The sequence below is a fragment of the Orycteropus afer genome, unplaced genomic scaffold (genome assembly GCF_000298275.1).
Source record: "Orycteropus afer afer isolate SDZICR_OR568_19922 unplaced genomic scaffold, OryAfe1.0 scaffold00432, whole genome shotgun sequence".
Classification (NCBI taxonomy): Eukaryota; Metazoa; Chordata; class Mammalia; order Tubulidentata; family Orycteropodidae; genus Orycteropus; species Orycteropus afer.
This window is the reverse complement of record NW_006922019.1, coordinates 1,175,602-1,190,335: the sequence shown is the minus strand read 5'-3', so window position 1 is coordinate 1,190,335 and position 14,734 is coordinate 1,175,602. Positions and strand designations below refer to the sequence as shown.

The following is a 14,734-nucleotide window of genomic DNA, read 5'->3' as shown; positions in this document are numbered from 1 at the left end:
GGCTGGCGCGGGATCGGGCAGTGTTTCGTTCTGCTGTGCATGGGGTCACTATGAGTCGGAAACGACTCGACGGCACTTAACAACAACAACAACATAAATTGCTTCTCAAAGAGATGGAAACAACCTAAGTGCCCATCAATGGAGGAATGGATAACCAAACTGTGGTATATACACACAATGGAATACTATGCAACATTAAAGAATAATGCAGAATCTGCAAAACACTGCATAATGTGGATGCACTTGGAGGACATTATGCTGAGTGAAATAAGTCAATCACAGAAGGACAAATACTGTATTAGTCCACTGTTGTAAAAAGTCAGGGAAAGGTTTATACATGGAGGAGAGAGAGCTTTCTTTGTTGGCTATCAGAGGTGGGAGGGAGGGGGGGATATTCCTACATAGGCTGGGGGAAAAAAAAATTATATATATATTTGAATTGTTTCTACTAATCTCTGAAGCTTCCTCCAACTCATTTTGGGGATGAAAAGTCATCAAACTCTTAACTCAAGCAGTGCTGGCCTGAAGTGAAAAGTGTATCTATATCACTGTTGAGTTCTAAGTATTTGTCCACCTTCCTTCTCTATGTTTCACAAACAAAAAGTTCTTAAACTGTAGTCAGCAACTTTCTGAGAAGACTGTATTTTACCAAAATGCAAAAGCAAAAAAATCCAAACCCTCCTCAAAAGAACTGCATGCCATGATTAAAGGACCTGGAAAATACTATGGACTCTCTGAGAATGAGGACTGGGTCCTGCTCATCTCTGTATCCCCAGTTCCTTGTGCACCACCTGGCACAAGGAAGGCACGTCGATAAATGTCTGCTGAATTGAATTTCTCCAACTGCTGTGCAGCAGAACTAGATCAGACAGAGGAAGCAGTAAGCAAATAGGCTTATTACCAGTTTCTTCAGAACAAAATGAATAAATCAAGGGCACAGCGTGAACCAGCATCTGATCATAAGAATCAATTTTTCTTACCTCCTGAGAGATGTTTGCAATAAAACATGAGGCCTCAGAAAAAATGAGTACTGACTTTGATTTTATGCCTCCACTGATGGTTTTAACTCTTGACTCCTCAAGCCAGAAAACTGCTAGTATAATACAATGGATAACTCAAAGGATCATTTCCCTTTGACTTTGAAATGACGCAAATCAGAGGCTTTAAAGCATGTGTACCTGGCCCTCCCTGTGATACAGGAATGCTGCCAGCAGTTAGGGACTCATGGTATGTGAGGGGCTGCACAGGCCAGTGGCGAGAAACCTAGGCTTCCAAGTCCAGCAATGTCTTAGTGTGATTTGAGGAAAGTTACTTAACCTTTCTGAGTCAGTTTCCTTCTCAGAAACGGCACAACAATCCAACTCGCCGCCTCACAAGGTCACTTTCAGATTTGGATGAGCTAAGGTTTTAGAAAATGTTCTTCCAAGATTAATGTTTCTATGACGTGTATACAGGATAGGCAAAGCATAGGGGGTAGAGAAAGCCCTTTGAGGATAATACTCTTTGACTTTTTATTTTTATTTTATTTTGATTTGGGTGAAGATTTACAGAGCAAATTCACTTTCCATACAGCAGTTCACATATACTTTGTCTCATGTCATTGACCACAGTTTCCCACAATGCAACAGCTCCCCTCCCACTTCCTCCCCATAGTTACCTCTTCCCTGTGTCCATCCCTCCATACTCTCCTGCCCCCTGAGCTGTCTCCCTGTGCATAAGCAGCCCTTCTCCCATGATTGTTCTCTCCAGGGCCATCTTTGACTTTTGAGGATAAAAATGATTGGCTAACTTTTTTTTCTTCTTAAACTAACTGCAGTGCTGCTCCCATTGCAATCCAGTAAATACTTGAGTGGCATGAAGTACCAGGAGCTGAGCTAGACATTGGAGATACAAAGATACAGGCCCAACCTCTGGCAGCAAATGACATGAAATCAGATGATTTTAATACAGGTTCCTGAAGTGGGTGCTTAATATGTGGTAATGTTTAAGAACAGCAGCCCAAATAGTACGCTCATATGCTAAAATAACACTCATTTTTTTAAACAGCTTTATTGAGATACAATTACATACCTTATAACTCACCCTTTTAAATTGCATGAGTCCATGGTTTTTAGTTTTATTTACCAGATCGTGCAACTATCACTCCAATTGAATTTCAGAATGTCTTTCGTGTCCCTGAATGAATATCCATATCCATTAGTAGCCACTCCTTATCTCCCTCCACCAACCTCTTCTGCTACCTGCCCTAGATGACCTCTAATTTAAACTTTCTATCTATAGACTTGCCTATTTTGGGCATTTCATATTAATAGAACCATACAATATGTGGTCTTTTGTGACCTCAACAAAATGTTTTCAAGGTCCATTCATGTTGTAGCACTTAATCAGTACTTCATTCCTTCTTATGGCCAAATACATATTCCATGCCAATTTAATTTACCCCTTCAACAACTGATGCCATTTGGGTTGTTTCCACTTTTTGTCTATTATGAATAATGCTATTATAAGCATTCATGTACAATTTTTGTGTAGACAAATGCTTTCATTTCTCTTGGGTATACACACCAGGAGTAGAATTGCTGGATCATATGGTAACACTAAGGAGCTCTGGTGGTGTCACGGGCAAATTTGGCTGCAAACCAGAAGGTCAGTGGTTCAAACTCACCAGCTGCTCCCTGGGAAGAAGATGAGGCAATCTACTTCTGTAGAGATTTGCAGTCGCAATGCGTCAGAATCGACTCACTGGGAGTGGGTTTTTTTCTTTTTTTTTAATGGTAACTCTATGTTTAACAGAGGAACTGCGACTATCCTCCCAAGAGGCTGTATCATTTTATATTCCCACATTTTATATATATGAGAGTTCCAATTTCTCTACATCTTCACTAACACTTGTTATTATTTGTTTTTTTCATTATAGCTATCCAAATGGTGTGACGTGGTATCTCAGTGGTTTTGACTGGCATTTTCCTAATGACTAATGATGTTGAGGAGCTCTGGTAGCATAATGGCTAAGGCACTTGACTGCTAACCAGATGGCTGGCGGTTCAAACCCACCAGCCACTCCTCAGAAGGAAGATGGGGCAATCTACTTCCAAAGTGATGCTGCCTCCGAAACCCAAGGAGGGGTCACTATGAGTCAGGTCCGACTCGACAGCACATAACAACAACAACAAAATGATGTTGAACATCATTAGCATCAAGAGTTCTTATATTTAGGTCTATGATCCATTTTGAGGTAATGTTGTTTATAGTATGAGTTAGGGGTTCAATTTCATTCTTTTGCATGTCAAAGAAATGACATTTAAACAAAAATAGCTGTGGTAGTTAAATTTGTATGTCAACTTGGCTGGGCCTGGTTGAGTGGCTGGGCAGCTGGTGGTAGTTATTACCCATGAGAAGACTGGCAATCAACTCCATGGTGGGATCTACCACAAGCAGCTGAGTAGCTGCTTTGGGTATGTGGTCTTCTTCCTGTATATAAGAAGCAGCTTTAACGGTCTCTAGCTTATGGCACACTTGGACCCTGCATGTAGCCGTGTCGTTGTTCGCAGCCTGCCATGCTCTGCTGACCTTGGGACTTACAACGGACTTAAATTAATGGCCTGCCATGTGGTTTGGTAACATTGGGACTGTGCCTTTTTACTTGTCAACCTTGGGCTTCTCAGCCTCAGCAGCCAGCAGCTGTCTGAGTGAAGAAATACCTCTAGCTTCAGTGGGCCGGGAGCAGGAGGCAGAGCTGGACCCCAAGGTTGAGGGGCTTTCACCCAGCCCCTAGAGCCTGGCACTTTGAACTTGGACTTAAAGCCTCCAAACTACAAGAGAATAAATTCCTGTTTGTTAAGGCCATCCCATTTATAGCATATTCCTGTCAAGAGTGGCACTAGGTAACCAGAACAATAGCTAAGGCAGTATTTCTAGGAGCCAGTCTAATGTACCATTCTAAGTGCCCATAAATCACTGAAAATGGGCAAATAATGGTGTTTCATTCTCAGTAAAACCTACACAGCCAACAATAATAGCTGCAGAAGAGATACCACGTTGCACGAACACATGTGGAAAAGAATGAGGCAAGAATAAATGGCTGATGTATTTGTGATACAAATTTGAACTGCTTCTTCTTTTCCATACTTCAGAGAACACAAAATGGATGGGCATGGGCTGGGGAGGTAGGGAGGGACCCACTATAATACTGGCTCACAAAGGAACCAAAATTATAACCATTCACACATTTATTCATTCACCAAATATTTACCAAGTACCTAGTATGTGTCAGGTTCTGTTGGAAGTACTGGGGATAGAGTAAGCAAAACAAGACAAACATCCCTACTGTCCACATTCAGGTGGTGGAACAAAAGCCAGAAATAGCCAACCAACAGACAGACAAAATATGCAGTATGTCAGATGGTGGAAAGTACTATGGAGAAAAATAAAACAGGATAAGAGGGCAGGGAGTGTAAGGGAAGAGTACACTGCTAAGCCAGAACAGAGTCCTAAAGGAGAGGACAGGGTAAGCTGTGGCTCCCTGGGCGCTATGAACCATGCCTGACTTCCACCACCACAAACCCTTCATAAAACAATAAGGGCTGAGAGCAAGGGTTATAGAACAAGACCCCTGAGTTCAAATTCTGGCTCAGCACTTACAAGCTATGTGACCAAGGCAAGTTACGTAATTCTCTGGATTTTTGTTGTTGCTGTTGTTAGGTTCCCTCAAGTCAGACCCAACTCATAGCGACCCCTCCTTGGGTTTCCGAGGCGGTATCACTACAGAAGTAGATTGCCCAACCTTCCTTCTGAGGAGTGGCTGGTGGGTTTGAACCATCAGCTTTCTGGTTAGCAGTCAAGTGCCTTAGGCACTACACCACCAGAGCTCCCTCTCTGGACTTTGGTAACCTCAAACGTAAAATGGAACAATAATAGTAACAACCAGTTTATAAGTTTCAAGGATTATATGAGTTAATAAATGCAAAATACTTAAGACAGTACCTGACACATAGCAAATAATCCATAAGCATTAGGTATTGTTAATGATAATTATCCCTTCAAGAGTGTTGCATTCTCAGAAGTTAGTGAGTGACTGTTAAGCACAAAGAGTTCTAACTCAGACTCCAGCAAAAGTTCAAGCACGCCAAGCATAGAGGAGCATATTTCCAAATTCCTGAAATATTCAACCTCTAATTTGCAGATTATCCAACAACACTGCTTGCAAGGTTTCAGATGGTAAACTGGGATGGAATAAATCTTAATAGCTCTCACTCCAGAGAAAAAGTTTCTTTACTGGATCCAGAAATGGGATGTTGACTCATGCTTTAGTATGCTGGCACCCATTTCTAATCCCCCTCCCCCAAGAATCACTCAATTTCCTCACTGGTCTTATTGCTAGAAATAGCTGAGCCTGTGTTCAGACAATATGAGCACAAGTTTAAAGAAATCCATTATTTCTTTCCTGAATAGAGTGGGAGAACAATGTGGAACAAAACTCAAATTCATCTGAAAAAAAAAAGGGGGACCAGGTTTGTTGGTCTGATAGTGCCTGATGGAACCACTGAGACTATGGCCCCTAGCTGCCCTTCAGGTCTGGAATTGAACCCACTCCTGTGGCTTCCAGCTAAACAAAAGACAGGCATATGAGTTGAACATTTATACTAGGTAGATACACTCCTTGGAGAGAATAATTATGGGAGAAAGAAGGGCTGTGCATGCACAGGGAGATACCTCAGAGGGCAGGAGTGCATGAAGGGAAAGACACAAGGAAGAGAGAACTATGCAAAGGAAATGGGAGGGGAGCTGTTGCATTGTGGTAAATTGTAGTCGATGTCATGAGATGAAGTGTATATGAACTCCTGTATGGAAAGCGAATTTGCTCTGTAAACTTTTACCCAAATCACAATAAAAAAAAAGAAAAGAAAAGAAACCCATTCTTTCTCCTGAAGGTGTTTTTCATTTCTCAAGGACCTTGAAGGGCCAATGTGATGGGGCTGTCAGTCTCAATACATCTAATCTAAGTATTCTAATTTTGATATGCATTATTTGTTTTATAATTCTTGCAGCTGACAACATAATTCCATTTTAGAGAAAATATTCAAGGCGATTAATGCCTCTTTCCCCTACCAACATAATTTGTACGAAGTGATTCACAACAGTGACATTAATAAAAGGGATAAACAACACCAACCTAAGTGTGCATTAATTAACTGAATGAGCAAGTAATGGTGTCTCAATCTCAGAAAAATCTATGCAGCCAACAACAATACACAATAGCAGTAATAATAATAACAACAATCACTTTTTGACTATTAGCTAGGTACAATGTTGAAAGTGATTATATCAAGTGGTTATGTTAACACAAGCCAACATGTATCCCAAATCATGGTTAACATTTATTGGGCATTTACTAATACCAGGCACTGTGCTAAGTGCTTTATTATGTACTTGATCTAACTTAATCAGTATGAAAACCCACTTTAGACATGAAGAAACTGAGTCACAATAAGACAAGGAATCTTCCCCAAGCCAGAAATACAAGATACTTAGATTAGAACCAGGCTGTCTGACTCCAGAACCCCAGCTTTGAAACACTTCACTCTGCTGCCTTCCATGAAGTAATATAAGGAAAAAAAGATAAGGATAAAAAGAAAAAAGCAAAGCACAAAATAGGATACATGAACACTGTCAACGACCAGAAGGAAATCTTGAGCAATTTAAGCCATTAAGGTTTTAATGTTGATAATTTTTTCATGTGAAGTCACTGATTTCCAAGCTCTCATCATTCTTCACATAACTTTGTCTCTCTGTCTATCTAGTAGTTATATACAGAGCGCCTACCCTACTCCAAGGCAGTGTTCTAGAGCCGAGGAGACAATGGCAACAGAGCACAAACACGCTCCTCATTGTGATAATGCTCCTAGCAGGCTCCTGTCTGCCTGGATTGCTTTTCTGGGCTCTTCTTATGGCTCCTTCTCACTGGCTGGTGTGCAGTTCAAATATCACCTGTTAACAAGGCATTCCTCAGTCACAATGAAGTAAACCATGGTCACCTTCCTCTCCTACTTGAGTGCCACCATTTGTTTGTTGCCTGACTTCTCAGCTGGAATGAAAACCTCACGAGGGCAGGGACTGCATGTTTACTTCTTTCATCCTGATGGCTCTGAAGAGTACCAGCAGAGGAGATTCTCAGAACTATTTGCTGAATGAATGAAACATCTCTCTCTCCTGCACAGTGCTGGCAAAATTTATCTTTCACAGCAACAAATCTCAGAAAATCTCGCTATACTTGTAACCTTCTATGGTTCCTCACTGTCTACAGGTTGTCAAAGTCCAATTTCTTTTAATCTAGACTTCAAGGCCCTGGACTAAGCTCTTCTCCAAAAGACCAGAGAGGCAGTAGAGTTGAATGATTGAGAAGGTAGGCTCAAATTCCAGCTCCACCACTTAGTAAATGAGTGACCATACAAAACGAACATCTCTGGCCTCAGTTTTCTCAACCATACAATGGGGCAATGATAAAACACCAAAATCAAAGGGTTGTCTTGCGGATTAGTTATATATGATAGAAATATATTATCAGTTAAAAATTAGTTATTACTTCAAACAATCAGTCCTAGCGACTGGTACACCATCCGATCTGCAACCTATACAACTATGAGACCAGAAGAACTAGATGGTGCCCAGCTACCACTGCCATCCACTTGGAAGGGATGTAGGAGATCCTGCATAAAGAGGGAGAACAATGTGGTACAAAACTCAAAATCATTTGGAGGCAAAAAAAAAAAAAAGAAGGTGGGGACCAGGTTTGCTGGTCCAATAGAGCCTGGTGTAACCACTGAGACTATGGCCCCTAGTTGCCCTTCAGGTCTGGAATTGAACCCACAACTGTGGTTTCCAGCCAAATAAAGTACAGGCATGTGAGTTAAACATTTACCTCAAGTAGACACACGCCCTGGAGAGAACAATCATGGGAGAAGGAAGGGCTGCTTATGCACAGGGAGATAGCTCAGGGTGCAGAAGAGTATGAAGGGATGGACACTGGGAGGAGGTAACTATGGGGAGGAAGTGGGAGGGGAGCTGCTGCATTGTAAATTTTGGTCAATGACATGAGACAAAGTATATGTGAACTGCTGTATGAAAAGTGAATTTACTCTGTAAATCTTCACCCAAATCCTAATAAAAAAAAAAAAAAAATTAGTTATTACTTCAAAAGTACTGGGGGAAGTTCTTGGCACACAATCATAAATGAATGTTATTTTCTCCTGCCACAACTCTTAGACTTCAGTCTATTCTTTCTTCCCTAAATAAGCCATGTTCTTTCACACTCCTTGCCTTTCTCACACAAGCTGTTTTTTTAAGTCTATCACTGACTCATTATGACTGTGTATATTTATTAATGTGAAGTTCCTTAGAGCAGAAATCATATACTCAGTTCTTTATAGGGTATGGGATATTGATTCACTTAATAGATGTTAAACCAGGATCAATGCCTAAAATTGGACATTTTAATAGTCTGTACTTACACAACATAAGTTCAAAGTAACTCTTTAAAATTTATTTGGTTTTCCTTTTCTATTTATTTAAATGCTGACTTCTAAGAATAGGAGCTCTGGTAGCATAGTGCCTAAGGCACTTGACTGCTAACCAGAAGGCTGGCGGTTCAAATCCACCAGCCACTCCTTGGAAGGAAGGTTGGGCAATCCTACTTCCGTAGTGATACTGCCTTGGAAACCCAAGGAGGGGTCGCTATGAGTCGGGGCCGACTCGACGGCAAGTAACAACAACAAGAATAACTGAAGGATTAGGAAGCTTTCTCCACCCCAGTGTGGAAGTCTCTCATCCTCTACCTACTTCTTTCTTATCCTTTCTTATCCATCATTTATAATAATGCCATAATACTGACCCCAGGGACAGTCAAAGTGGTCTGTAAACACCTTATTAAAGTAAGGAGTTATTATTATTGCTATTAACACTGATAGATTCTGCCTCTACCAGTAATTACTGGCAGGAACTTACTCAATAATGTGGGGAGACACTGCTTTCTCTCTCTCTCATTTTTTTTTTTTTTAAGGGAGAAATGCTGAACTTCACAGGTTAAGGAACCTGTTGTCTGTCAGGTAGAAATAGGTGGGTTGAGAGGTTTGGTTGGTTTGCTGAAGGGAAAGAACTAGAGCATTTCAAGCATACTCGGTTCCCAGAAGGCTAGCAACAGCAGAAAGACAAAGCTAAGGAAGGAGGGTGTCAAATACAAACCTTGCCAGTCAACACACTATCTGGGGCAAGTCTCATACCCATAAAAGATACCTAACAGCAGGGGCCGAGATCCTTCTCTACTCACAGCACTCCAGTTTACTTCTATCATATTATGGACTAGGTAACCATTTACTCGTGTCCTGGCTTAGGAACAACCATCATATATAATGCTTTTTTTTTTTTTTACCTGACAGGAGATTTTATTTATTTAAAGAGGTGAAAGGGTGCCTGCATCGAGGCAGGACAGAGGACAGAAGAAGAAGAGGAGGAAGAAAAAGAAGAAGAGGAGGGAGAAGAAGAGGAGGAGGAAGAAGAAGAAGAGGAGGAGGAAGAAGAAGAAGAAGAGGAGGAAGAAGAAGAGGAAGAGGAAGAGAAGAAGAGAGCGACCAGGGGAGAGGGTGGTCTTATATAGACCCGGGGTTAGGAGGCTGTACGTCAGAGCTGGAGAAAGGGGTGTTAACCTATCAGAAGCTATGTTGCCTTTTAAAATTTGCACCTTGCAGGAAGCTCAGTTTCGACTTCCTTTAACTCACTTATGACCTTGGGCAGGGCAGCAGGGAATGAAGAAGAACCCGGAAGAGACACACAAGAAGGTGTGGCATATCTCTAACATTCCCCCCTCTTTGGTTTTTTTTAAAAGAAACAAAGAAGGGCCCGCTTTTGTGGGAAAAGGAGCAAAGATCAAGCTTCTGGAGCTGCTTCCATCATATATAATGTTGTTTTGATGGGAAAACATGTTGCCATTTGTGAACAAGTGACTTACAGCAGATCTTTTGGAAAATGTCTCATCCATAAGCTGGGGCTAAACAGAGTTGGAATCAACTCCTGCTGGAGAGGGTTTGCCAGGGATTGTGTCCTGAGATTCACAGCAAAAGAAGGCAGCCTCATTACAGGGAGTAATGGAGGATACCTGGCCAAATTTTCAGATTCAAATCTGGGTTAAGCAATAAATAATACAATGGCAAGAAAGCAAGAGGAGACTAGCTAAGGAATGGGAGAAACTGGAGGCTGCAGAAGCTAGAGACAATAGAGACCAAGGTTTGCAACCTGGCTCTTAGGAAGAAACTCAGTTTCTGACTGCTCTTCTCCTATCAGTCCACAGCTGGCTTCTTATCACTATTCAGATCTTATCTCAAATATCACCTTCTCAGAGGGTCTTCCCTGATGATCTATCATAAAATTGTCCCTACCCTCACAATCACTACCCATCTATCCTCTTAGTCTGATTTTTTTTCTTCTCTTCATAGCACTTACCACTACCTGAAATTACTGGATCACTTCTTTTTTGTCTGTCTCTCCCTACAAGAATGTAAACTGCAGGAGTGTCACTTGTATTACATTCACTAGTGTATGCCTAGGACCTAGGACACACTGAAAGCACACAAAACATACTTGTTGAATAAATAAGTAGGGCTGTTATGTGATCAGATGATGGACTATCTACCCATCTATCTGGCCCTGGTGGCACAGTGGTTAAGCACTATCTCTGCAGGAGAAAGATGCGGCAGTCTGCTGTAAAGATTACAGCCTTGGAAAACACTATGGGGTATTTCTATTTGTGACTATGAGCTGGAATAGATTCAATAGCACACAACATCTGTCTGTCTGTCTTTCTGCCTATCTATTCAGGTATAACAGCCCTTAATAAATATTATAAAATAAGCAAAACAGAAGATGATACTGCTATTAGTCAGCAAGCATTTACTTAGCATCTTGCATGTGTCTCTCAGTGCAGAGGAAACATGGTCTTTTCAGGAGGCAAAACAAAATCAGCTAAAGATTGATTAATTCTTGTTGTGTGCTATCAAGTTAATTCTGACCCACAGTGACCTTACAGGACAAAACAAAACTGCCCAATAGTGTTTCCTAAGCTGTAATGTTCACAGGAGCAGATTGTCAGGTCTTTCTCCCATGGAGCCTCTAGTGGGTCTGAACCATTAACCTTCTGGTTAGTAGCCAAGTGCTTAACCATTCCATCACCAAAAACCAAACCAAACCCACTGCCGTTGAGTCCATTCCAACCCATAGCGACTCTATAGGACAGAGGAGAACTGTCCCATAGGGTTTCCAAGGGTGTAGATCTTTACAGAAGCAGACTGTCTCATCTTTCTCCCATGGAGTGACTGCTGGGTTCGAACTACTGACCTTCTGGTTAGCAGTTAAATCCTTAATCCATTGCACCATCAGGGCTCTTAAGACTGGTAACAACTTGAATCCTAACTTAACAAAGACTGCAAATAGATGAAGGCAGTTATGTCATTAGATAAACATGTTTATCTACCTGATACTCTGCTGATGCTGATGACATGGGAAAACATGAAGGGGTAGTAGTGGTGTGGCCAAAGTGCAGAACAGTCTTGCATCTTCTTCTACAAAGTCAACCCTTCATAAAATACTCCTAATCTATCTTCTTTCAAGGGAGCAAAGAGAGGAACTTACTCTAGTAAAGTGATCCTCATTTCCCACACACTGTAGGTAGGGCCAAGGAGTGCTGGTGGTGCAGTGCCTAAGGCATCTGACTGCTATCCAGAAAGGTGGTGGTTCACCAGCCACTCTGCAGAAGGAAGACAGGGCAATCTCCTTCCGTAAAGATTTACTGCCTCAGATGGAGGGATGGACACAGGGAAGAGGTAACTACTGGGAAGAAGTGGAGGGGTAAATTGTAGTCAATGTCATGAGACAAAGTGTGTGTGAACTGCTGTATGGAAAATGAATTCGTCCTGTAAATTTTCACCCAAATCACAATTAAAAAAAAAAAAAAAATGATTTAACACCTCGGAAACCCAATGAGTGTTACTATGAGTCGGAATCGACTGGATGGCATGGGGTTTGTTTTATTTTTTTGGTAGGTAGGGACATTTATTCTGGTACATGGCCAACCCACCTTTTGCTGAAATCATGTGAAGTCAGAAGCAACTGCAAGGCCTAGGTTATTTCACTTCTTTGTCTCCAGTGTTGCAATAGCAGCTGTAGCAGTGCTAGACACATTTTGGAAAGACTAAAGAACAAGACCTGTAAAGTCTCTTTCGGCATTATAGTTCCACGAAATCTTATCTGCACTGGGATTCAAAGAATGAGTAAACTGTTTTTGCAATGTTTTGACCATGGTGTTCTTTGACTCATACTTAAAGTTGGGAAAGAGGGTACTTATTTAAGACAGTGTTTTTCAAACTATTTTTAAACTAGCAGATGCCTTTTCTTTGTAAATGAAGTTTTACATGGACCCTGATATATGAAGCACACAAAGATGGCACTCCTCTGGATGCAGCAGCGGAGGGTCAGGGGCTATCCTCCTAGCTTGTCCCTTGCCTTTCTGAAGGAGCCCCTGATAGTTCTGAGGAACACCAATGGTTTAAGAACCAAGGGACAGGAAATTAATATTTAGATAAGTGAAAAAATGAATAAGGAAGAAGAGATAGCATTTCCTTACTGTGAAAAGAGTCATGAAGTTGGGAAATCACCACTTTGTAACCATCATAGTAAAGACTAGGTCTAGCAAGAATCATCAATGGATGCTAAATCTAGGAGAGCAAGTTTTATAAGGAGCAGAACATTTGCATGGTCTTCAAATGTCTCCCCATAGCTTGTTTCTAAGGGCGGAAGCATTATTTCTAAGGGGGAAACATTACTGGCTTGTGTTCTTCAGAAATGTCATGTCACACAAAGAAAGGAAAAGGAACTGTTCCAGATTAAAAGGTAAAAGAGACATGACAACTTAATACAATGTGTGATCTTCACCTGGGCCACATAACTGAGAGGAAAAATGTTATAAAGGACATTATTAGGACAAGTGACAACATTTGGAATATAGACTGTCAACTGGATGAAAGTATTGTAGAATTTCTAGATTTTGAAAATTGGAATATGGATGTGAAAGAGAATAATCGAAGAAAAACACACTTAAGTGTTATGGTCAAAGAGGGCATGATACAGGCAACCTACTCTTAAATATTCATAAAAAAAATAAATAATATTGCGTATTTATAGATTTGAGTAGAAAATCAACCTACTGACACCTAACTACAAAATCTGCATATACTGACAGGAGTGGTTCTCAGAGTGGGGTCCCTGGAAGAGCATCAACAACCCCTGAGACTTGTCAGAAATGCAAATTCTTGGGCCTGCAGAATCAGTTACTGTGGGGCTGAGGCCCAGCAATCTGTGCTTTAACAAGCCCTCCAGTGGATTCTGATTCATGCTAAAATTTGAAAACCACTGATAACCAAATGATAAGACAATGTGGTAAAATGTTAAAAAAAAAAAAAAAAAAACCTGGTAAATCTTGGTAAAGGGTATTGGCGAGTATTCCGTATAATTCTTATGCCTTTTCCTTAAGTTTAAATTCTTTTCAAAATAAAAATTAACATTAACAACTGAAAAATTAAACCTGGGCAATGTCTGAAGAGATTTGGAGAGAAGACCCAGGAAGTAAAGAAGCAAATGCCCTCATCTCAGGGAGTGATGAAATTCAGAACTAAAGTTGCAGCAATTCTGATCCAGGGTAGGGAGCAGGATTTTTGCAAGTCTTCAAACAATAAACCTCCTCGCCGAAAACGGACACAGACTATACTAACCTGAATAGGAGAGTCCGGCAATCTCTATAAAGAGCTCTTCTTCTGAAAAGCTTTCGGGGAGCATAAGCAAAGCAGCGTTCACAGCGCTCTTCAGATTTTTATCGAGGGCAGCCCGAAGAGCGGCATTTTCATTCATTGCTACGATTTTCACCTGAAAAATAAAACAAACAGCAGACCATGCAGAAGAAAAAGTATTGCTCAAGCTGTGGATTTACAAACGCACTGGAACGCTCCCAAACTCTTAGCACTGAAGATCTTGAATATCAGGCCAGCTGACAAAAAGTAATTAGCATTCTAATAAGCAGTCCCAGAGTCTCCCATTTTGTGCCAAAGTCAGAGAAATCATAACACAGGAAAGGATCAAAATGCCAATGGAAACAACATATTCTTCTAAATGCAGAAACTCATCATGGGTTTTGAAAAAGCAAGCAGTAGAAAGGGAGTAGATAAATGTTCTTCAGAAATGTTTTATTGTTTTCTAATCTCACTCTTTCCCACTGAATTTTCTAGGAGCCAAAGGCATTTTAGTTCTTTATTTAGAACTCATCTCTGTTCCTGCCTATATATAACCTGGGCAGTTTATGTTCTATTTCATGATTTCTAGATAAACTGATTTTGAACTTGACTGAGGAAAAAGAAAAGAAAATTAGGTATAGTAGAAAGAGTGTGAGTTATGGTGATAGGTCTGGCTTCAAGTCCAGTACTTACTAGCTGTGTGAATTTGGCAAATTACTTCTCTGAACTTAAGTCCTCATCTCTACAATGAGAACGATAAATGTGCATTAAGACTGTCACACTGGGCAGTGTGGTTGCTATGTGTCAGAACTGACTCGATGGCACCTAACAGCAACAAGACTGTTACACAGACTTAATGAGATAATGCATATAAAGTGTCTAGGATACTATCAAACAAACTCACTGCC

The 14,734-nt window shown here is 40.9% G+C and overlaps 1 protein-coding gene across 1 annotated transcript in view; it reads right to left on the bottom strand.

Moving 5' to 3' along the window:
* The window catches only part of TAMM41 (TAM41 mitochondrial translocator assembly and maintenance homolog), a 99,972-nt gene that overhangs the window by 67,890 nt on the left and 17,348 nt on the right, over positions 1–14,734 (bottom strand). Inside the window, exon 4 of the mRNA XM_007954116.2 lies at positions 13,812–13,962. Coding sequence (XP_007952307.1) covers positions 13,812–13,962 — 151 coding nt within the window. The remainder of the gene's footprint in view (positions 1–13,811; positions 13,963–14,734) is intronic.